Source organism: Sturnira hondurensis, unplaced genomic scaffold, assembly GCF_014824575.4.
Source record: "Sturnira hondurensis isolate 20B ecotype Veracruz unplaced genomic scaffold, ASM1482457v3 Scaffold0008196, whole genome shotgun sequence".
In the NCBI taxonomy this organism is placed as follows: domain Eukaryota; kingdom Metazoa; phylum Chordata; class Mammalia; order Chiroptera; family Phyllostomidae; genus Sturnira; species Sturnira hondurensis.
The window spans coordinates 9,676,272-9,701,991 of NW_028080827.1; the positions used below are offsets into that span (position 1 = coordinate 9,676,272).

Sequence of the window (25,720 nt, forward strand, 5' to 3'; positions counted from 1 at the left end):
AGAAAAAGAGGGAGAGAAACATTGATCAGTTGCTTTTCGCATGTGAACCAACCAGTGACCAGGCCCACAACCCAGGCATATGCCCTGACCAGAACTTAACTGGTGACCTTTCACTTACACAGGACAACGCTCAACTAACTGAGCCACACCAGTCAGGGCTACACTTTCATCTTTGTGCAAATATGTACCTTAAATAAGATTCAACTGTTGGGCATTCAAATGGAGTAACACCACAAAGAATTCTTTCCTTTTCACCTGAGACTTTTAAAGGCTTTGCATTAAGATAATCAATATACATAAAAAAACACTAACAAGATTAATAGTAAGCAAAATATAATGCTGAGCTATAAAACAAATGCAACAAAATATAAAGCTTACATGAAACTGGAAGGCAGAAATAATGAGCAACAATTATTGTAACTATTTCAAACGGGATTTAAATAATCCTCCTAATAAAGTCTTAGTTCAAATTGCTTTAATTGTGATTTTAAAATGAATGATTTGCCTTCCAGTAAGCACTTCAGATTTTTAATCTTCCAATCTTTTCCTTACAATAAAAACACACATGCTAATAATCCTTCTATTTCTTAAATAAACACTGCTTAATTTAAGTGAAAACAGCTTTGTGAAATAGGCAACACCATCCCCACTCTCCAATTGAGAAAACTGAGGATCAAACAAATTGCAAGCTTTTCAAGGTTATATTTTAATCACGAAAACACTAAACATGTGTCCTGTGTGTTTAAATCATATAAGCACACCGAACACTACAACAGGCCCCAAGATTCCTCACCCTTAGTGTTTTTACCCTATGCTATCAGCTTATCAATTACTTACCATAGAAATGTCCAAATCCCATGCTGATTGCAATCACCAGAGCCAGTATAACACACTTATTGAGGCCACTACTGAAATGGGGTTTACACTCCTTAGGGGGTTCAGTTTCTTGTTCAGGAAGCAGTCGTTCTTCAGATTCTGAACTAGAAATGGTCTTCTTCCTAGCACGGCGTCGTCTAAAGGCAGGACTGGGCTGATGACTGGTTTCATCACTACTTGATTTCTCGTCGCTAGGCTGAGATGAAAATACTATTAAAAAAATGAGGATGAATATTAAAAACTCTAGAAAAGATTTCCCAGTAAATATAATATACAATAATTAATGCCATCCCTTCATGCCTTTTTCACATAAGACAACCAAAAACAAAACCTCAAATTTTCAGGCTTATCAACACAATGCCAAAGCATAAAATACTTCAACTGTGATGCACATGAATCTGTTGATCCTATTATATGCCTTTGAAGGTCTATCTTTGTTTTTTTGTTAAACCTCTCCTGTCGTTTATACCATTAGAACAATCATTCTCATAGTCTGTTAAATTTCTTTGATATTAGAGCTATAAACAAATACTATTTCTAAAAGAAAAAAAAAAGAAAACCGAACCCTGTATCTCTTCGTTCAGTTTCAAAGAGAGGTTAATTTAAGCTCAAGTGTTTAAGGAACAGAGGGACACACACAAGCAGTTCCTGGGGTGTATCTGGACCCTAGTTTCACTTCCAGCCTGAGTCTACAATCAAAGTTCAGAGCACTATTGTTTAGCACAGGTTTCCAGATGTCAGATGAGCCCTTCCCTTCAACTGCCACTCTTACTAGAAGGCTGTTAATTTTACCCTCTAGTAAACATGTCAGCATGAGGAAGCGACACAACAGCTATCTCCGACACTAGGACTAGCTTGGTGCTGCTCCTTTACGAAAAAAATAGTAAACAAAAATGTTTTTTTAATTCACAAGAAATCTCAAGTCCTGGAAACATATCCACTAGAAAAATTACGATTTTTTCCCCATGTGTAATCTGTTAACACATTTTCACATTATCAATGTTGACATAGAAGATTATAAGACTCAATAATAATTCCCCCAGGCCAGTTAGAAAGAAAAAAAGCACTAAAAGTAAGGATAAAATGTGAACTTAAACTTGATGCACAGAGCTACAAAACAACCAATATTCATGCTTCGAAAAAGCAAAACCATTTTTCAAAAGACAGGTTATCCATGCCAGAGCAAAGCTGGTGACTTAGGTTAAGCAATACTTTTTAAAGAAGAATCACGGAGAATTCAGTTAACGTTCACATTTACAACAACAAACACAAAGGCAGAAGGCACTGTGTTGAATGAATGAATATTCCTAACATTTAGTGACACAGATGCCAGTGAGGAAGCTTTTGTTCATGACCCTCACCCCCATCATGTTTATTCTAGATCACTAGTTCTTCCAAGATACCTTCACCTCAGCTGTCAGGTTACATATCTTGGCCAAAAAGAAAGAAAGGAAGGTTTAAACAAAGCATTACATAATACAAAGGCATGACCATGGTTGGAGTATTCAAGTCAGACATTCTGATAGTATTAAGATGGGTAAATGTAAAAACAAACAAAAAAAATCAAAAAACAAACAAACAAAAAAACCCTTTTGCCAAAAGTCCTTAAATAAACTTTTAATTCTATATTAACATACTGCCTTCATTATATATTCCAAGTCAAAAAACCAGCTTAACCCATATTAATAAATTCACATCATTATCTAATGCTTCCATCTTTTTTAACCCATACATATGAAAGCTGAAATATACTGGACTAAGTTTTTTAAAAAATTTTTAAAGCTTAGTCCAAGATGCAAGCAATGCAAAGGCATGCAATAAGCTTAGCCAGCTTTATTACAAAATCAACTTCAACACCTGTTTAGAGTACCACAGCTGACAACAGGTATCTTTAAAGCACTAAGTAAACAGTAAATGTGACTAGGCATACTCAGCTCTAGAAAAGCTGATAGATTTAGTCACACCACCTTGGAAAGCGAGTTGGCTAGGAACATGGTGTTTCAGCTGATCATCCCATCCCCTTATGCATTCAGGAATCTTCCACAGCTTCTCCCACCACCTTTCTTTTGTGAATAAACAGGAAAAAAGATGTATAAAGCTTTGTTATAAGTAAAAAGAATTGAAAATACTTATTTTAATTATCATATAACATTGCTATTTGTGCTCCATCAAAATCTTACAATAATGCCTTTAAAAAAAACATATATAATACAAACTTCTCTACAACTACATGCTTTGCTCTCTTAGGAAAGAAGAGGGCCACGTGAAGAGGGTGGGGAGTGCTCTTACATCAATAAAAGATTACTATCACAAGAATCTAATTTAGAAGAAAAAATTGAAGTTGAAATACTACAGAGATGAAGAAAGGAAAAGGAAAAAACAAAATGAGTAAGCAATGGGCAGCAGGAACTTAAACCAAAAGAAAAAAGGGGGGGGCGGTGATAGAGAACAAAAACTGTACAACTGGTTTATAACCCAATGTCATTTTTTATTATGTAGCATTGTCCTTTGGGAGGAACAGCAATGGATAAAATATACCTAATAAACTATACCTCTTAACTGAATCTATAAAATTCCAAAGTCCAAATTTATAAAGTTAGATAAAAACTAGAATGATGTGCTCTGAAGTGTCCAATTATCTGAAAAACAATTAATAGTACATGTAAATTTCTTAAATGCATGCTTGGACCCTTCTGCAAAATTCCTGCTTCAACTACCTTTTCTTGCCTATTAATACTCTCAAATTGAACTAACATGGTGTTCTAGTTTTAATTTTTTTAAATTTTAAGTTTCTTTCTTTCTTTTTAAGGTTTTATTTATTTATTTTTAGACAGGGGGCAGGGAAGGAAAAAGGGAAGGAGAGAAACATCAATGTGTGGTTGCCTCTCACACACCCCCTGCAACCCAGGCATGTGCCCTGGCTGGGAATGGAACCTGCAACCCTTTGGTTCACAGGCCAGCACTAAATCCACTGTCACACAAGCCAGGGTCCAGCATGGTCTTTTAAAGAAGAAGAAAAAGAAAAAAAAAACTTGAATATAGCATGATTCCTATATTTAAGTAAATAAAATAAAATTCAATGACTAAAATGCATTCTAAAATCATTTACATTAGCCCTATTCTGGCCAAGGCTGAAGTTTCTCTATGACCACTAAGAATGCCAGATGAGTATTTAAACATCTGAATCAAGTGTTTTCAAGCTCATTTACAGGCAAATTACTGACATACTAATTGAAAATAACTCGTTATTAAGTGAAATAATTAAAAAAACTTCTAATTGTCATTTTATTAACTATAAGTGCAGTAACAGAAATTCCATTATCTGATTCTGGTAAATGTAAATATTAAAGAATGGTAAAATCTGAGGAAATGATCTGAAATAGATACCACATGTTCCCGTTTCTGTATCAACTTAGGAAATTCTTGAAATTACTAGCAGTGTTCCAAGGTTTCTTTCCTGTAATTCACCCGTAAGTTGCAACTGTGGGTTAACTATAGGTTTGTTTCTTATATCTTTCCTGTAAGTTATATCTGAATATTGTATCACATTGAAAGTTGTTATTTATGCCCCTAAAGTTGAGCCAAAAAATTCTAGAAGGGAACTAGTTCAGTAACTAACATTTTAACCTCCAAATGATTCTGTCTGAACAACAGGCATTAACTGCATTAAGATATGATTTACAGGCCGTGGCTGGTGTAGCTCAGTGGATTGAGCTCAGGCCTTTGAACCCCCCAGTCAGGGCACACGCCTGGGTTGCAGGCCAGTTCCCAGCAGGGGACCCACGAGGGGCAACCATACATTGATGTTTCTCTCTCCTTCTCTTCCCCTCTAAAGATAAATAAAATCTAAAAAAAAAAGATATGACTTACAATAGGCACATTTTCATAAATCAATCTAAAATCTAAAAATCCGGGACTTGGGGTGCTGCTGTACTGACATCTACTTAAGCCCCATTTGGCACATGGTACCACTCAGTAAATGTTTATTAAATGACTAATTATTGAATAGATCTGAAAGGTTTCAATAAGAAGTTTCTTTCACTTTTTCTACGATATAAAATTTTTACCAATGTAGGTTAAAATCTTAACATTCTCCCACTTTTTAGGTAAAATGGCTCAGTCTCCCACTCTTAAAGATCTAAAGAATGTGTGCTCTGACTGGTGTGTCTCAGTGGACTGAGTGCTGGCCTGCAAACCAAAAGGCTGCCAGTTTCATTCCCAGTCAGAGCACATGCCAGAGCTGTTAGACAGGTTCCCAGTTGGGGGTGTGAGAGAGGCAACTCATCAATGTATCTCTTGTACACTGATGTTCCTTTCTCTTTCTCCCTCTCTCTAAAAATAAATAAATATTAAAAAGAAAAAGATCTTAAAAAATGTCAAATGCATTTTGGTTGGAGTGTTTGAGATATTAACAAACCTCTTTGAGGCTATATTTTGTCTTTCACTAATGATTAAGAGAAGGTATTTACTGTTAAAGAAGACTGTGCTATACACCCTAGAATCTAGGAAAATATTAAATATGACAGTAAATTTTATAAATGTGTTTCTTAAGTTTGATTCAAATGTATTAAAAACTCGAGATTTGGGGTTATAAAACAAACAACTGTATAAAATGTAGTCACCTGTGACTACATTAAGTCTGTTATCAGTATATTCTTTATATAGTACTTACCAGTTTCTGGCTGGCAGAATGTATACTGGCTGCTGGAAGAAGAGCCCATATTGAAGTCCTCTGGACTCTGTACCTCTGTAACAATTACGGCTTCTTCTTGATTTCCCATTTCTTCTAACTTAGGTGGCTCAAGGGTAACAATATCAGAATCATCACTGACAGTTCCAAAGTAGACATTGTCTTCAGGTGATCTTTCTTCCTCTCCCTAAGGAATCATAATTTTAGAGACAGTTATACTCAACAATTATTGAAGGGCCTTACTGTTTTCTACACAGTTTAAAGTAAATAATGGTTTGTAAGCAGTAAGGCTTAAAAATATAAGATATGAATTCCATCCAATAGGAAAGGTTTACTCAATAGCAGGTTCATCTCTTAGTATGAAAACACCTTCAAATCCCTTGGGGACGCTAACTGCTGCCTACTCCTGGTAGGCTGCAGATGCTAAGAAGCCCACCTTTGCCACCCAGTGACCACGGAGAGGAGAGATTTCTCACCAGTTCCATGGATTTATTTTAGCATAACTCAGGGAGTCTGCCCATCAAAAGACTGATTAAATTGTCCTGGTTATATATGTAAAAACTTTAATAGCTATGCCATGTAAAGATTATCTAGCTATTTAGTTTTATCTAGAAGTCAAGTAATTGCTAAAGGATAAGGTTTAATTTGCTTTCAAATTTAAAAACTGACCTTCATTTTAACTTTTAAAATACCATATTTTGCCACGTATAATGCACACTTTTTTGACCCAATTTTTGAGGGAGAATTAAGGGTGTGCATTATACATAGGCATAATGATTCCATGCCATGGGCATAACAATCCCGTGTATAATGTGCACCAAATAAGCACAGCAAAATACAGTAATTCAAGGATGTGCCCTGGCAAAGTGGCTCAGCTGGATGGAGCACTATCGGGTGCAACAAAAGGTTGCAGGATCAATTCCCAGTCAGGGCAAAAAAGGGCTGCAGGTACGATCCCTGGTTGGAGTACGTATGGGTGTGGGGGCACGCAACTGATTGATGTTTCTCTCTGACATCCATTTTTTTCTCTCACTCTAATATCATTACACACATACTCAGGTGGTGATTAAAAAAAGGAACACAACTTTATCAGTCAAACTATATCACAAGACATCAACTGGCCTGTATACCTATGGATTGATATCAAACTCCAAATCCATTTTGTCCTTTCCTGTCTACTACTGATACTAATCATAATAGTTATACTTGTTCTTTGGGTTCTTCTCTACAGTACAACTATTTATGATGGCTAAAAATCTATCACTGGTAATATCCTTTTCATGGCTTACATAAGTATTATCCTGATCAAACACAGAAAAATGAGATGGAGGGCAGAACTCAAATCATGATATACAGGATAGAAATGGTCTGAGTATTCTTCCACAGTGAAGACCATGAGACCTGACTGCCTTCCATTTAACTGCCTTTCTCCTTTTGGAAAAACTCAGCCTCAATTCAGATCCCACGGTTACAATATTGCCCCATCTCCAACGATCCCAAGACGTCAACACTGAGACTTCCGAGGAATGAACCTTCCTGGCACTCTAAGACCGCACTATCTGATCCAAAAGGGGCAACTGTAGATAAAAAGTGGGGTTCTATGGAAGGTAACCTCTCAGGGTGATCTGATCATAAATGACCAAGAAATCACGTTTCTATATTAATTTAAATTCAGAAATTTAAATAAAAGCTAATAATTCTGAACTTAAAAGCAATCGATCTGGGGAATCTCAAAATTTTCAATGACCTTTGTTTATAATTCAAATAGGAACAGAATGCACAACTAGAAATGGAAGCTTTAAGTAGTCTTCTCTATGTTTACCGTATTTCCAGAGTAAAACACAGCTTACCTCATGTGCTGACTTCGTTTCCACCAAAGCTGGATAAGCAGTTTCTCCCACTAACATGATGACATTTTGGCTGCTCTCTGATAAAAAGCAAAAATCAATTTAGCTATACTTTATCACTTTGGCAGTCTATAAGCATAATAATCTGAGTACATAAAATGTATTCCTAGTTTTTTAAAATGGATTTAATCAAATGACACACAAAGTCATTCTTCTGTTACTAAAAAGATCTCTATTTCAAATATAATTGTTTTAATATTTGAAATTGTCAGGTGATAATTTTAGATAAGGAACTGAGCTCATTTAAGAGCCACTAAAACAAAACAATCTCTAAATAAATATCATCTCTACCTCACAAAGTACTTAATCCAAGGCTTTTATAAAAATCTGTTAACATGGAAAATCAATTCTCAGACTTCTGACGTCAGATACATCCTGCACTCTTAAAGTTGATTCAAACTAAAGACATCACTCTTCTAATGACCATTAATGTCCGGTAACACAAGAATCAAAACTATGGCTTCAAATTACAAATGCTCTACAATAAAAAAATAGTAAAAATATAAGAACACAGAAAAATGATGTCCTGCAGCAACCATATTTTATTGGTTGCTTTAAAACTCATCAAAGGAAAAAAACATGGAAACAGGAGTTCATAATATTAGATATTTAATGAAGAAAGCTATATAATATCAACAAAAATATTAAAACTATATAATAAACATAAATTTATGTATAGCAAAGAATATACAAGGTGGGGTAAATGTAGGTTTATAGCTATTTATATGGAAAGTAACACAATAAATAATAATACAAGAATAAACTTTCGCATACTCACAACTGTAAACCTACTTTTGCCCCACCCTGTGTACTAAATGGTCATAGCAATTATCTACAGACCAAAAAAGTGTGTGTATATATATGTAATTTTAATTTTTTTCCTCATTCTCTTTTTCTTTCATGAACATGTATTTCCCATATAATTTAACCCCTGCCAAAAGAAAAAAGAAAAAAAATACCCAGTGCTTTTGTGTTACACAGTTCCACACAGAATATTATTTTGGAGGTAAGACTCCTCAATAGAGGTCTACTTCGGTCCAGGGACTCCTAAGGAGTATGGAGATCTTTGTAATATACATGTATTCTGGGAGAAATTCCTAGCTTTATGGTTCTCAAAGAGATCTCTGACACATGAAAAAGGACAATTACAGAGGAAATAAGATTAGTAATTAACACATACATTAAAAATAAGATTAACAAGCATAATCTATTATATTTCTAGTATGTGCACCTCCACATGGATTCTCTGGGGTGGCAGCAGGGGAGGTATATTCTTTTTACATGTTTAGTAATTTTTTTTAAGTTTAGAAATAAGGGTAATTTGACTTCCGGCCAAGATGAAGACATAGGTAGATACACTTTGCCTCCTCACACAAACAAAAGAAGGACAACAAATTTAAAAACAAAAAAACAACCAGCACTGTCATAAAATTGAACTATATGGAAGTGTGACAACCAAGGAGTTAAAGAAGAAACATTCATCCAGACTGGTAGGAGGGGCAGAGACGGGTATCGGGGAGGAGAGGACTCAAGGCAAGGCGGTGGCTGGAGGACCAGGATAGGCAGCAGATGGCCGAGCAGGTGGTCCCATATCTTCATGTGGATAAACCAAGAGGAACAACTGGGGGGCAACACAGACCATGCAACCCAGGGTCCCAGCACAGGGAAATAAAGCCTCAAAGCCTCTGGCTGTAAAAACCTATGGGAGTTGTGGCACCAGGAGAAACTCTCAGCCTCACAGGAGAGCTCATTGGAAAAAGTTCGTAGGATCCACATGGTCCTAGAATGTACACAAACCCATCCAACCAGGAATCAGCACCAGAAGTGCCCAATTTGCTTGTGGGCAGCAGGACAAGTGACAAAAGCCAGACAACAGCTGAACAAGCAGCACTGTTCCCTTTTGGACGCCTCCTCCACATACAGCACCACAACACACTGACGTGGGTGGCCCCACCTTGGCGAATACCTAAGGCTCTACCCCTTACAATGTTAACAGGAGTACTGAGACCCGCCAAAAATATATGGCCCTAATGAAAGAACAGATCAAAACTCCAAAAATAGAATTAAGTGATGAAGAGACAGCCAACCTTTCAAATGCAGAGTTCAAAACACTGGTAATCAGGATGCTCACAAAAATGGTCAAGTATGGTCACAAAATAGAGGGAGAAATAAAAGCTATAAAAAGGAAAATATACAGGAAACCAACAGTAATGGGAAGGAAACCAGGACTCAAATTAACAATTTGAAGCAGAAGGAAGAGGTAAACATTCAACCAGAACAGAATGAAGAAACAAGAATTCAAAAACATGAGGAGAGGCTTAGGAACCTCCAGAACAATTTTAAAAACATCCAAATCATAGGAATGCCAGAAGGAGAAGAGGAAGAGCAAGAAATTGGAAATGTATCTGAGAACATGACAAAGGAGAGCTTCCTCAACCTGGCAAAGGAAATAGACTTCCAGGAAATTCAGGAAGTTCAGGAAGCTCAGAGAGTCCCAAAGAAGTTGGACCCAAGGAAGCACACACTAAGACACATCATAATTACATTAGCCAAGATTAAAGGTAAGGAGGGAATCATAAAAGCAGCAACAGAAAAGGAGACAGTTACATACAAAGAAGTGTCCATAAGACTATCAGCTGATTTCCCAAAAGAGACCTTACAGGCAAGAAGGAGCTAGAAAGTAGTATTCCAAGTAATGAAAGGCAAGGACCTGCATCCAAGATTGCTCTATCCAGCAAAGCTATCATTTGGAATGGGAAGGCAGATAAAATACTTCCCAGATAAAGTCAAGTTAAAGGAGTTCATCATCACCAAGGCCTTATTACATGAAATGTTAAAGGGAGTTATCTAAGAAAAAGAAAATGATGAAAAATATTAACAGTAAAATGACAAGAAACTCACAACAACCCCCCCCCACACAAAAAAACAAAACTAATCAAACAACTACAACAGGAACAGAATCAGAATGGGTTATCATCAGAGACAGGGCAGGAGAGAATGGGGGGAAAGGTACAAGGAATAAAAAGCATGGTAGGTACAGGAAATAAATGGTAGGTACAAAATAGACAGGGGAACGTTAAGAATAGTATGGGAAATGAAGAAGGCAAAGAACTTATATGTACAACCCATGGATATTAATTAAGGTGGGGGAATGCTGATGGAAGTGGATTACAGGGTGGAGAGGAATAAAGGGGCAAAAAAAGGGGGGACAACTGTAATAGTATAATCAATGAAATATATTTAAAAAAGAAATAATGGTAATTTAAATATGAAGATAAGAGTATGCATTAATTATCTGGGCATCATATTTCTAATTAATGTGAACATCAAATCTTATAAGAAGTATGATTGACTTCCGCCAAGATGGAGGCATAGGTGGAAACACTGTGCCTTCTCCCACAACCAAGTTTGACTACAACAAAAGTTTTGGAGAACTAGAACACACCCAAAGACCAGAACACGGAATTATACGGAAGTCCGGCAGCTACGAACCGTTCAATGGGGATGGTAAGAGAGGCGGAACCAGCAGCGGAGCTGGGTCGGGCAGGACAGATCCCCCGACCTAGGCGCTAGGCGCGCAGGCAGCCCAAAGCCAGTCGGGGTGCGGGGCAGACTGACCAAGGACACACATTCGCGCACAGTGAGACGGACCACGCAGGCCCCAGGGGACAAACCCAGTGGTGGAGGGCCGACAGCGGTGGCACACTCGAGTGCAGTGGAACAAAACGCGTGGACCTGGTGACAGTGGTGGCTGCGGTGCCGGTGGGGGGTCGCGGCAGCAGGCGGCAGAGGGAAGCCATTGTCCCTCTTTGACCCCGCCCCCACATACAACGTCACAACCCAGAGACTGAGTTGCCCTGCTCCGGTGAAAACCTAGGGCTCCAAACCTGCTACTTAACAGGCACAAACAGCCCAAAAGATGGCGCAAGAGGAACTCAAAGTCCCAGAGCCAATAACTCTAAGCGACCAAAAAATTGCCAGCCTCTCAGAAGCCCAATTTAAGACACTATTTATCAGGATGCTCACAGAATTGGTAGAGTACAGTCACAAATTAGAGGAACATATGAAGGCTAAACTAATTGAAATGAAGGGAGATGTCCAGGAAACCAATAGTAATGGAAAGGAAACTGGGACTCAAATCAATGGAATGGACCAGAAGGAAGAACAAAACATCTGACCAGAAAGGAATGAAGAAATGAGAATTCAAAACAATGAGGAGAGGCTTAGGAACCTCCAGGACATCTTGAAACGTTCCAACATCCGGATTATAGGGGTACCAGAAGGGGGAAAGAAACAGCCACGAGTGGAACACTTATTTGAACAAATAATAAAGGAGAACTTCCCCAGTCTGGCAAAGGAAATAGACTTCCAGGAAATCCAGGAAGCTCAGAGAGTCCCAAAGAACTTGGACCCAAGAAGGAACACACCAAGGCACATCATAATTACATTAGCCAAGACTAAAATGAAGGAGAGAATCCTAGAAGCAGCAAGGGATAAGGGGACAGTCACAAAGGAGTACCCATCAGACTGTCAGCAAATTTCTCAAAAGGGACCTTACAGGCAAGAAGGGGCTGGAAAGAAGTATTCCAAGTCATGAAATCCAAAGACCTACAGCCAAGATTGCTTTATCCAGCAAAACTTTCATTTAGAATGGAAGGACAGATAAAGTGCTTCTCAGATAAGGTCAAGTTCAAGGAGTTCATCATCACCAAGCCCTTATTATATGAAATGCTAAAGGGACTTATATAAGGAAAAGATGATGAATAATATGAACAGTGAAAGGACAGCAAACACACAGGTATTAACAACCACACCTAAAACAAAAGCAAACCAAGAGGACAGCTAGATCAGGAGTGGAACCATAGAAATGAAGAACACATGGAGGGTTAGCAACAGGGGGTTGGGAGGAGGAGAAGGGGGGAGAAGGCACAGAAAATAGCATAGATGGTAAGTAGAAAATAGATAGGGGGAGGGCGAGAATAGTGGGGGAAATATAGAATCTAAAGAACTTGAGACACGTGGTTATAAACTAAGGGGGGAGAATGGTGGGGGAGGGAGTGTGCGGGTGGAAGGGAATGAAGGGGGGGAATAGAACAACTGTAATGGTATAATCAATAAAATATATTTTTAAAAAAAGAAGTATGATTATATATAACATAATGTCATATATATATATCATACAGTACTTAAATATCATTTACCACCTCTAACCAAAGTACTCTTACATGTGACAATAACTGGAAATCAGTTTAGTAAGTCACTTGTGATGACTCAATAATTCTGTACATCACTGGTCCTAATCAAGATTAACAGTACTGAGTTACTAACACATGCAATATCAAACACATGTTATCTGGAGGCCCAAACATACTAGAGCTGCAAATAAACAACCCCCCCTCGCAGGATGGTACCGCCAGGCTCTGCAGGCCTGCCCACCTACATACTCAACTTCTAGTCCTTCGGTGACCTAGATTAGCCAGATGAGGGTAAGATTTGTAATGCCTCTCACATATCCTATTTAAAAAAATTAAAAACCTGACTTTTTAAACCTCTTACCTCCCTGCTCTACTTGCAATACTTGCAGCTCCTCTTGCTCTAAAGATGAATCCTCTGGGGTGAGCTCACTGCTGTCACTGGCTGTCCCATGTTCAGAATTCACCATCTCTATATCAGACCCCTAAGGAAAAGTGAAAATCAGTTATTTATCTATCAGCTCCTCAAAGCTAGGTTTGACTACAAGCTGATGCTTCCATTACCACAAGTCTCAATGCTGCCATACTCCAAAGAAAACAGATCTAATCCGACTACCTTTTGTTCAATTTAGTCCATAAAGGTCTACGGCAGGCAAACAGCATAATGGAGAACAGGTTTAGATTCTAAAACAGAAGTTGGCCCAAAAGTCAAATGATCTGATCACTATTTTATAAGTCCAAGCAATAAATGTGAATGCCAAAGGATAAAAGTTTCTGAACTTATCCATTTCTACTAATGTGCTTGTATTCAACATTAAAGAACTACTATAAGCAAGGCAGTTTGTTACAGGTATTATAAGACATAAAATATTTGAATCCAAAATTCAAATTTATAGCCCATTCAGATAAACAGCCACATATAAGTAACTACTTATTTTAGCAACCAAAAAAAGTTTAAGGGCAAGGCTTAACATGAACCCATCAGATTAACGGAGTAAATTTAGCTTATATATATAACTTTAGATTATTAATTTCAAGTTTGTCCTTACTTTGATGTCAGACTATTTATTTATTCTTTTTTGAGGCTTTGTTATCATTCATTTGTAAAGTTAAAAATGAGCAATTAAAAGCAAAAAAATGTCATACAATATTTTTTGGTTCTCAATTTGTTTTCTGTCTCAATCAGGCTGTCTTTTCTTTAATCAAACAGTAGATCTTCTGCCTTAATTAGCAAAATTAAGTTAACCACTCATTTGATTCTGCCTCTCCCCATACTCCCTCAATTTTCCTATAGTTTACTAACCCATGAAACCCAAAGGCCTGAATTCTCCTGACAAACATAGCTCAAAACAACAAAACTTAAAAGAATTCATTACATGAGTAGGTTCTGAGTTGAGTACTACAGAATCCTCAGTGTACGTCTTGGGGTTGCCTAAAGTGGTAGGAGAATGACACAGAAGCAAGAGTAGGGATGGGTTGGGGGTCCCAGAGATCAGTCCTGCCCTAAATGGGAATGGGGGCAATGGGAAAGGAAAAGGGAACACACAAGAGCAAAAGAAGAGTAGAACTTGATCTAGTGATATGGAGGGAAGAAACATAAAAGTACAGCTCTGATTCACTCTGGGACAAGATACCCCCTATACACAATGCCCTGATGAGCGTCTGAGTGCTGGAGGGGTTTGGTTGCTGTCTCGCTTCACACCGCACACCGCAAGTAGGACCCCCACAGCTGCCTTGCTCCTAGTTAATTATGCTTGAAGAAGTTGCTGCTATGCAAGTTCATCAAAGCTTTGTAGAAAAAGAGTTACTCATTAAAAAACAACAACAACAAAAAAACACCTCACCAAAAAAGGAAGGAAGGAAGGAAGGAAGGAAGGAAGGAAGGAAGGAAGGAAGGAAGGAAGGAAGGAAGGAAGGAAGGAAGGAAGGAACCAGTTGGTATGGCTGCTATTAAACTGTGAAACTTTCTTGTGGAAAAAGCAATCTTTCTTTGTTAATGTTGTTTTATAGAAGATATGACTAACCATTTGTCTAAATCTTAAATTATCAAATTGTAAAAAATATCATTTTAGCCCTGGCTAAGTGGCTCAGTTGGAGTGTCATCCCATACACCAAGATTGCGGATTCGATTCCCGATCAGGTCGCATGGCTAGGTTGTGGGCTGGATCCCTAGTCAGGGTGCACAGAGAATCTCACATGGATGTTTCTCTTCTATCTCTCCCTCCCCCTCCTTCTCTAAAATCAATACACATATCCTTGGGTGAGAATAAAAATATATGCATATGTATATATATATATATACATATACCACTTTAAATATTAATGAAGGAAAGCAAGCGAGGATTAAGAGATCCTAAAAACAAACAGGAAAACAGATAAATCCATTAAAACTTTGAATAGGTATAGATGACTTTTCTTATTGCTTCTATTAACCAGTATTTTATGATTTTCCAAAAATGAACATACATCACCAGTGTGAGGATGTTTATTATATACTAATTATGTAACATCATACTTCTATATAAAATTCATTTTGTAATAAAGTTCTAGCCATAGTCCTTTTTCTGTCAATACATATTTTCTGCTAATACGTATTATAAATGGAACACATGTTCTCCATGCTCCTTTCTGTTTGTTTAAATGCAGGTTCTGATATTTTCCAGTTACCTACTCTTGGCCAAATTACTCAAATTCTCTAAGCTTTACTTTTCTCAACTATGAAATGAGAATGAAAACAATTTATACCAGAGGTTTAAAATTATGAGAATGTACGTAAAGCACAGGACCTGACCAATAATAAACCTTCAATAAGTATTTTCCTACCGTCTCAAAGGTGAGAAAAATAATGTACAATAATGTAGATGACTCTGGCTCATGAAGTTTTTAGTAACAAAGTTTAATGTAGGTGGGAAAATGTCCAAGCTATAGACAATGAAACCATATGCTTAAACGTAGAAAAATATTGGCTTTCAAAGAACCTCATTTAAATCACTGCTAACACTATATTACAAACTGCCTTAAAGAAAGTATTAAGTAGCATACCTCATGATTGATGACAGTCCAACCACAAGATGAATCACTGTCACTGGAATTTTCAGACATTTTTGAGGCCTACAAATACAAAAACATATTAACATTTCAGATATACTATTTAAAATCCTATAGGAAGTACTATAAGTGATCCAAATATGAAAAACGACTTACTACCTCCCAGTTGAAACTGAGACAACCCACCCATGGATTACCATACAGGATATGACTGTATACCCACATAAGTAAACACTTTTATGACAAGAAGATTCTCCTGAGCTAGAAATACTCTCCACAGTCATATTGCTGGAATGTAGAAGAAAGCTGGGTCTGAAAGAAAACGTAGGATTTGGCCAGGCAGAATCGAAGGGAAAGGAGAACCCAATTTAATTAACTGAGTGAGGAAGTTGAGAAAACAGTGAACAGGAAACTGACAGCAAAGAGTAAAAGCCTCACCCTGGCTGCTGTGGCTCAGTGGACTGAGCACCAGCCTGCAAATCTGAGGGTCGCCAGTTTGACTCCCAGCTAGACTCCCAGCTAGGGCACACGCTGTGTTGTAGGCCAGGTCCCCAACTAGGGATGTGCAAGAAACAACCAATCTATGTTTCTCTCCCTTCTCCTTCTCCGTTCCTTCCCCTCTCTCTAAAAATAAATAAATAAAATCTTTAAAAAGTAATTATTACTTTGTCAGAAGAAAGGAAAATGGTCAAATAAGGCTTTATAAATGAGGTTATAATATTTTACAGACATTATAAGTTCTTTTAAAAATTGTTTTAAAAGATTTATTTTTAGAGCCAGGGGAAAGGAGGGAAAAAGAGAGGGAGAGAGAAACATCAATGTTGCCTTTAGCACACCCCCTACAGAGAGGACCTGGCCCACAACCCAGGCATGTGCCCTGACTGGGAACTGCACCAACAACCCTTTGGTTCACAGGCCTATGCTCAATCCACTGAGCTACACCAGCCAGGGCCTCTTTTAGTAAGTTTTTATCAATAATTTGAAAATAAGCTTTAAAAAACCCTATTCTTAAAGGTTAGTTTCTTCCTCTTTAAAAGAAATTAAATGTAACAAACTTTAGTGGATTGATAATATTTCTTTTTGGATATAAAATGTGTGCTGTTGATAACTAATATAAAATATGTTAACTAGAATTAACTTTGCACAGCGGTATATCTGATTACATACAGTAGTATAATTTCGTAGGCTATACCTTGAACTTTCTAAATTTAAACTATGTTTTTTAATAGAAAGGACTTACAGTATTATTAGCTTGTTGAGCAGACTTTGAATCTAGTTTTCAGTGCTTAAAACCCATGAACACAGTGATCACTGATGAACTGAAGCCACCATATTACAGAGCACTTGCCACATATTTCCCTCTACAGTTTGTCAGAAGAGCTACAGATGACATGAACTGTTAAATCTCTGCATACCTCTTTGACATCCTTGCCCATTTCTCTCTGTACTTAACCTATATGTTGAGTATGAATACACAACTGTTTTATTTTCTATTAAACCAAAAGCATGACATTATTTGATATTTACATTTGTAACCTGAATTTTAGCACCTAATGTAATATTTGCATATTGAATCCTACACTAACCTATTTTTTGTTAGGAATTTGTCGTGTTGAATATTTTAATATGAAAAGTTCCACCCTGGATGGTGTAGCTCAGTGGATTGAGTGCAGGCCTGTGAACCAAAGGATCATGTTTCAATTCCCAGTCAGGGTACATACATGCCTGGGTTGCTGGCCAGTTCCCAGCAGGGGGCGCGCAAGAGGCAACCACACAGTAATGTTTCCCTCTCTGCCTCCCTTGCCCTCTCTCTAAAAACAAGTAATTTTTTAAAAAAGTGTTAACTATTATTTTAAGATAAGAAAAGTTAGTTGAAAATATTACCACTTAATAACAAGAAATTTTTAGATTTGATAAATGTAAATTTATTTTTCAATGGTGTAATTCATGTCTATAGGAGCATTAAACTGCACTCTGGTTGCAAAATAGCGAATTACTTACGAGGCAGACTGAAAAGGAGTCATGCTAAACAATTAAGTTAATTATGTATCTTTTTAGCGTGTTCATAATTATATATTACATAAGCTCTTCCACAATAGCTCCAGGGAACTTACAGATCCTGCCTAAACAATGCTTACTCTAACAACCAAATCACATACTAGAGGCAGCCATGAGACTAGCATGAAGAACTTGAAGGAAACAAACCAACATGAGTCATATTATTGCTTTCTCTACCTTCTTGAGAAGGAAAAAAACACTGCAGAGACTAGGGGTAAAACCCATTTAATCTTGGGATATTTCACATGTGTGGTATCAGTGAGGAAAACAATATTTCATATATTATATAAACTACATATATATTACGTATAATATATAAATTAAATATATCTGAGAACCAAAAGGTCTCTGATTCAATTCCCAATCAGAGCACATGGCTGGGTTGCCACCCAGGTCCCCAACTGGGAGCGTGGGAGAGGCAACTGATCTATGTATCTATCACACTAATGTTTCTCTCCCTCTCCTTCTCCCTCCCTTTTCTTCTCTCTAAAAGTAAATAAAATCTTTATTTAAAAAAAAAAGCAGCCTGATGCATTTCCTGAAGCTCTTTAGTCATTGAGCACCAGGAGTACAGAAGGCTCTCTTTTTGGCTCTGGAAATACAGTAGAAAACACCACAAAGTCTATGACCTCTTGGTACTTAAAAATATCTGAAGGCAGAAAAGTTAAAGAATAAAGTTTTAAGAAAGGAAATTATTTTAGCATGAGTGGAGTATTATAAGAACAGACATGAATCTTTAAAAGGGCATATATTAAGGGACTTCCGCCAAGATGGAGGCGTAGGTGGAAACACTGTGCCTTCTCCCACAACCAAGTCTGAATACAACAAAGGTTTAGTAAACACAGACACAGCCAAAGAACAGAAAATTGAACTAAATGGAAGTCCAACAACAACAAACTGTTCAACCAGGACCGGTAAAAGAGGCGGAGCCAGCAGCAGAGCAGGGTCGGGCAGGAAAGATCCCCCAACCCAGGGGCGCAGGCACCCGGGGCAGCAGCGCGGACCCAGTGAGGGGGCGGGGCAGGATGACTGGGGTCACACATTCACGCACAGATAAACCAGCAGAAGAGTGAGCAGTGAGACGGACCACGCAAGCCCCAGCGTGTGAACCTAGTGAGTGCACAAGGCGGCGGGCTGACCGCAGTCGCACATTCGCGCACAGTTGGACAGACTGTGCAGGCCCCAGCGGCAGGAGGCGGCAGAGGGGACCGCCATTGCTTTCCTTTGACCCCACCCCCACATACAGCATCACAACCCAGCGACTCAGTTGCCCCACCCTGGTGAACACCTAGGGCTCCGCTCTTCATAAATAACAGGCATGAACAGTCCAAAACATGGCCCAAGAGGAACTCAAAGCCCCAGAGCCGATAACTCTAAGCGAAAAAGAAATAGCAAACCTCTCAGGTGCGCAGTTCAAAACACTGGTGATCAGGATACTCACAGAACTGGTTGATTTTAGTCACAAATAAGAGGAACATATGAAGGCTAAACTAATTGAAATGAAGGGAAATGCACAGGAAACCAATAGTGATGGAAAGGAATCTGAGACTCACATTAAGGGAGTGGACCAGAAGGAAGAAAGAAACAACCAAACAGAAAAGAATGAAGAAACAAGAATTCAAAAAAAATGAGGAGAGGCTTAGGAACCTCAAGGACATCTTGAAACATTCCAACATCCGGATTATAGGGGTACCAGAAGGGGGAAAGAAACAGCCACAAGTGGAAAACCTATTTGAACAAATAATAAAGGAGAACTTCCCTAATCTGGCAAAGGAAATAGACTTCCAGGAAATCCAGGAAGCTCAGAGAGTCCCAAAGAACTTCGACCCAAGAAGGAACACACCAAGGCACATCATAATTACATTAGCCAAGATGAAAATGAAGGAGAGAATCCTAGAAACAGCAAGAGATAAGAGGACAGTCACCTACAAAGGAGTTCCCATCAGACTGTCAGCTGATTTCTCAAAAGAGACCTTACAGGCAAGAAGGGGCTGGAAAGAAGTATTCCAAGTCATGAAATCCAAAGACCTACAGCCAAGATTGCTTTATCCAGCAAAACTTTCATTTAGAATGGAAGGACAGATAAAGTGCTTCTCAGATAAGATCAAATTCAAGGAGTTCATCATCACCAAGCCCTTATTATATGAAATGTTAAAGGGACTTACCTAAGAAAAAGAAGATGAAAAATATTAACAGTGAAAGGACAGCAAACACACAGTTATTAACAACCACACCTAAAACAAAAGCAAACCAAGAGGACAGCTAGATCAGGAGTGGAACCATAGAAATGAAAAACACATGGAGGGTTAGCAACAGGGGAGTGGGAGGAGGAGAAGGGGGGAGAAGGTACAGAGAATAAGTAGCATAGAGGGTAGGTAGAAAATAGATAGGGGGGAGGGCAAGAATAGTGGGGGAAATATAGAATCTAAAGACCTTGTGACATATGGACATAAACTAAAGGGGGGGAGTGGTGGGGGAGGGGGTTTGCAGAGTGGAGGGGAATGAAGAGGGGAATAGAACAACTGTAATGGTATAATCAATAAAATATATTAAAAAATAAAAATTAAAAAATAAAAGAGCATATATTAAGATGGGAAAGCAACTGAAGGCTGCCTAGATCTGTGATATTCAAGAAATCAGTGCAATATTCCATGATAAAGATGAGCACCTAAATTGAACCAGTATTGATGGAGGTTAAAGAAGAAAGGGAGGGGGGTTAGGAGAAATTTGAAAAGACAGAAAAGACTTTTCCGTAAGAGAATTAAATAACCAATTATAGAAAGGAGAACACGCAGGATAACTACCAGATTTGTGGTTAAGTGAGTAAACTTGAAAAACTTTTCTCAATGCAATAAGAAGCACCAAATAGGACTTTGATACAAAGAAAAGTGGCTGCCCTGCTCAGGTCGCTCAATGGGTTGGGTGTTGTCCTGCAAACCAAAAGGTCACCTGTTGGATTCCCTGTCAGGTCACATGCCTGGGTTGCAGGCCAGGCCCCAGTTGGGGTGTATGTGAGAGGCAACCAATCCATGTCTCTCACATGTTGCTGTTTCTCTACCTCTGTTCCTCCCCCACTCCTAAAAAATAAATAAATAAATATTTTTTAAAGTGGCTGAAGCCTAAAAAGCATTTCTTCATAAGAAAGTTTCTCGCTCTGGCTGGTGTGGCTCAGTGGATTGAGCGCCTACCTGCGAAGGAAAGGGCTGCTGCTTCTATTCCCAGTCAGGGCACATGCTTGGGTTATAGACCAGGTCCCCCCGTGAAGAGCTTGTGAAAAGCAACCACACATTGATGTTTCTCTCCCTCTCCCTTCCCATCTAAAAGCAAATAAATAAAATCTTTTTAAAAAAGAAAGTTTCTCTCCTTCCTTTGTATACCTCCATCTTCTGCCTCTTCTAGCAGCAGCCCACATTCTCATTGCTCCTGCATCTCAACTCTGAGACTTTGATTCTTTGTTTTCTTTTTTTAAGATTTTATTTTTTTAATATTAGGGAGAGAAGAAGGAAGGGAGGGAGAAGGAGAGGGAGAAAAACAACCACATGCGCCTCTCAATCGCTTCTCACATGCCCCCAAAAGGGGACCTGGTCCACAACCCAGGCATGTGACCTGACCAGGAATCAAACCTGTGACTCTGAGTTGTAGGCCATCACTCAGTCTACTGAGCCACACCAGCCAGAGCAGATGCTTTATTTTCTTAATAACCTTCCAAAACTTCACCAGACACAATCAGGGATATTTAATGTGTGTGTATTCCCTACCCTTCTCTAGGTAATTTCCATTTAAAGTTTTTTAAAGCAGGTGGTTGCTAGCTTTTGCTTTGTCACAAAATACTCTAATAGCTCAGAGATGAAAAAAAAATTTCAAAAGAAAGTTAAATACATTGCTAAAATGGGACAACTTTAGCTTATTTGAATGTCACAAATGAAAGAGCCCATTTTAATCAGCCCCCAATTTAATTATTTACTTGTCTTGAAGGAAGGACAAGCTTGACATCTAGCCCAAATGAAGAAAAAAAGATTCTTACTGACGATAACACCAAAGTAATAGTTTGGATGAGCAAAATTCAATCTCACACTAGAGAGTCACCCTAATTTAGCTATTTTCAAAAAGTTAAGTGTGGTTCAATTAAAGCAAATTTTAGAAAGTACATCTCTGAGCCCCACCCTAGGGTGGCTGGCACTGACTGTGAAAGCTGCCATTGTAAGTGATCTTCCTAAAATGATAATCTCATGTCATTCCTTAAAACTTTCAAGCTTTTTCTTAGTCTTCAGGATAATCTCAAAAGGCTTGGATCTTAGTTTTAACTCTAGCATCTTATCTTTTTTACAGCAAATCCCTTTCCCTCAAACTTTTCAACTGTCCTAAAAGGCAATGCTTTCTGTTAACTCTGGAGTTTTGCATATTCCCCACCCACGTATCCCAACCCAAATCTTGTATCCACTGCTTCCTATCTTAGCAAAAGCCATCACTTCTTTGTGAAGCATTCCCTGACCTGATCTCAGTCCCAAAGGCTAGTAGTTTCCCTAATCTACTAAAAGTGGAATGCTGTGCTGTAACTGCTTATTTGACTGCCTGTTATGTATTCCCAGCACATAGCACAGTGCTTGCTTGATACATATTAGGTATTAATCATAAACAGATTTCTTGGGTGACAGTACAGTTGGTAATCCAAATCTACACTGTTACTCAAGGAACTAAAAATTCTGGAGGAACCCTGAGGTTCTTCTCTCATAATTTGACCACATGTAAATACACACACCCTTCCCCTTTTAAGGGCTTTATAAATAATAATTACAGATCCTAAGACTTTAGCTTTTTACTAAGTCACAAAAGATTTTTGAAGAAAAGGAACAGAAAACTCATTCTGACTGTCTTATTGAGACAGTACTATGGGGAAGCAAAGACAGAAGCAGGAAGACCATTCGAGAAGCTACTACAATAATCCTGTCGAGAGAAGGTGGTGTGAAACAGGGTGGCAGCAGTGAAGACGATGAGGAGTGGACAGATCATACACGTATTCTGAAGGTAAGGCAACAGAGCTTCCTGATACATACTGAACCAGAGGTGTGAAGGATGACTCTTGGCCTGAACAAATACAAGAACTGAGACAGAAAGACTTCAAAAGCAGTAAGTTAGGAGAGGAAAACTGGTAAATTGGTTTGGGGCATATTAAACTTGAGAGAGATACCATTCACACCTAACTGGACACAACAAACAGCTTAGGCAGCTGTAGGCTGAATTTAGGGGAGAGTTATGGACCAACAATATAATTGTAAAACACTTTAGGTAGCAACTGTCAAAACTAGTAACAGCAACAGTATTAATTTTACCTATAAAGTATAACCTAAGTGACTGGTACCTGACATGATGGTGCCCTTCATCATTCCTGGGTAGCTACATTTTACTGTGAAAGGTAAAGTTTCAACCACTGGATCTTCTAGAATCAGACATGATAAGGAATAATAGGGGCATTATTCTCCCACACACTATAATTCCGAAGTAAGCCAGCCAATGGGCTGTCAGCAAAAGTTCCAAAAGTGCAGCTGCACTATACATGGGATCAAAAATGAGTCCATCTATAAAGCTTTTAAGAACCTATTCCTATAATGCTTTTCAAGGTTCTGAAACTTTCATCTTCCCAAAAAGATATGAAAATGCTGACTTCAAAATAGACTTTATTTGAAACGGGGAAGAGGATTCAAGATTCCAACTAATGAAACCTTTAAAATGTCCTTTCTAGCCCTGGCGAGTTGGCTCAATTGACAGGAGTGTCATCCTGTAAACCAAAAGGTTGCAGGTTCAAATCCCAGTCAGGGCACATATCTACAGTGCAGGTTCGCTCCCCAGCCAGGTCATGCACAGTAGGCAGCTGATCAACGTTTCTCTCACACATATTCCCCTCCACCAAAAATCAATAAACATATCTTCGGGTGAGAAAATAAACAAATAAATAAATAAATGTTCTTTCTGCTCTATTTTTTGTCCAATAACAACCCTACAGAAATATTTTAAATTAGTCCATCTTGATCTGGAACATAAACTCATCATACACTTATTGCACACCTATGTACTGTAAACTATTATCCAAGTGCTGGGGATACAGCATTAGGGGCAGGGAAGGGCCTCCCCCAATGAGCTTGTATTCTAGTAGAAGACAGTCTATATCTAGTAAAATACAAAACGAGCAGAATATGTTGTAAGCCTGCTGGCAAGTACTATGGAGAAAAATAATGCAAGGAGGAAAACTGAATGTTAAGAATGAGGAATAGGGATTGGCACTTTAAACAAGGTTGTTTGAGAAGCCTCCAACCAGCATATGAGGGTACCTATTTCTCCACAGCTTCGCCAACATAGTAACAACCATCTTTAATTTCTGACCCTCTTATCAGAAAAAGAAAAAATTTTATTTTAATCTGCATTTCCCAGATGATTGAGTGGATTGCAATCTCTTCCAATATTTACTGGCATTGTGTATTTCCTTTTCTGTGAATCATCTAATGTTCATAAGTTCACTATCCTATTGGGTTGTCTTTATTGACTCGCACAAGTTCTTTATTAAGCTGAATCATGAAGAATTCATTGTTATACCTACTGCAAATGTTTCCTTCTGGTATGCTTCAATTTTTAAAAAAATATCTTCTTTCATAGATTTTTTTAAATTTTATGCAGTCAAATGTAGAGGACAGAGAAGAAAGAATACTGTGTCCTTTATAGCATCTATATTTTATATCTTGCTAGAAAGTCTTTCCTACTCCCAAGACTATAAAATCTATTTCCCTGTATTTTCTACGAATACTTTTTCAGTTTTCCCTTTTACACTCAGCTATTTCATTAATGCATCTGGGGTTCTTCCCTTTGTGTGGAAAGGGAAGTGGAAATATCCCAATTACTGAATATTAGATAACTCTTCTGATTTAAAATGCCACTTTTTGTATTGTAAGTTCCTGTACATTTATGAATCAATTTGTAGTCTCCATTCTGTTCCACTGATTCTACACCAATAAAATGCCATTTTTATTACTGATACTGATCATACTTTCAGCTCTTTTCTTGGTCCCCCCCTAAACACACACAACCAATCTAAACACTTACATACAGGCAAAGATAAAACTGATTGCAGGTTACGTACAATATTTATTTCCAAATACTTCTTCCCATTCAAAAGTCTCCCCCGAACTTGAAAAATGTTCTGTACAATAAAGTCAAATTTCTTAGGGTAACATGCAAAAGCTCCCATTATCTGGCTCTATTCTGGTTTGCAATTAATTGATTAGCTCTCCTCCTGAAATCTATCACCTTGTCAAAGTAATTTCTTGCTTTGTGTTTTCTGAACACAGAATGAACATTCCTACTTCCATGTTTAAGCTTAATCAAGTTAGGTTTCCAGGAATGCTTTCTCCTTCCTTCTAATTTCTGTATATAAGGCTCAGCCCTTCTCCACGAAGTTCTCAGAGATCAACCACTGTTTCTGACACAATGATCACTCCCTCCCTTGAATCTATAGCATTTGTTTCTTATTCCTTAGCATAACTTCCATACTTAGTATAACTTGCTTAATGGTGGCTTATATTACTTTTTTCCCTTGAGTTACTTTACCAATTACTAGTAAGTTTAAAATTTGATAAAGAACACCAATCTTATTTTAATGTCATTATAACATAAAAATTTTAATTTACCTACTAGTCATAAAAAAGTCACACAATATATATTTATTAATCTCCAATCTCATCATTCTATTCATTTATACTAAAAGACACGCAAGCATTTGATTTACTCATATCAGGAAGTAAAACATCAGAAATACTAATGAGATGAATCCAGCTCTAATTTCAGGTCTAGCCCAGTCTTTACACTTGCCTGCTCAATTTAGTCTAATTATGATTATTTTTTTAAATCCTGCCTATTTTCAACAAGGACTTTAGGCCACTAAAATCACCAATCACCACAAT

At 38.0% G+C, this 25,720-nt stretch overlaps 1 protein-coding gene across 2 annotated transcripts in view; it reads right to left on the bottom strand.

The window, feature by feature from the left end:
• The window catches only part of CCPG1 (cell cycle progression 1), an 86,748-nt gene that overhangs the window by 45,628 nt on the left and 15,400 nt on the right, over window positions 1-25,720 (bottom strand). Inside the window, exons 2-7 of one of the 2 annotated variants that reach the window (XM_037053937.1) lie at window positions 15,708-15,776; window positions 13,030-13,150; window positions 7,417-7,493; window positions 5,549-5,753; window positions 2,844-2,939; window positions 838-1,086 (exon numbers count right to left, since the gene is read on the bottom strand). In XM_037053937.1, coding sequence (XP_036909832.1) covers window positions 838-1,086; window positions 2,844-2,939; window positions 5,549-5,753; window positions 7,417-7,493; window positions 13,030-13,150; window positions 15,708-15,767 — 808 coding nt within the window. In that variant the 5' untranslated portion in view covers window positions 15,768-15,776. The remainder of the gene's footprint in view (window positions 1-837; window positions 1,087-2,843; window positions 2,940-5,548; window positions 5,754-7,416; window positions 7,494-13,029; window positions 13,151-15,707; window positions 15,777-25,720) is intronic. The other variant, XM_037053938.1, reaches the window with a different exon arrangement.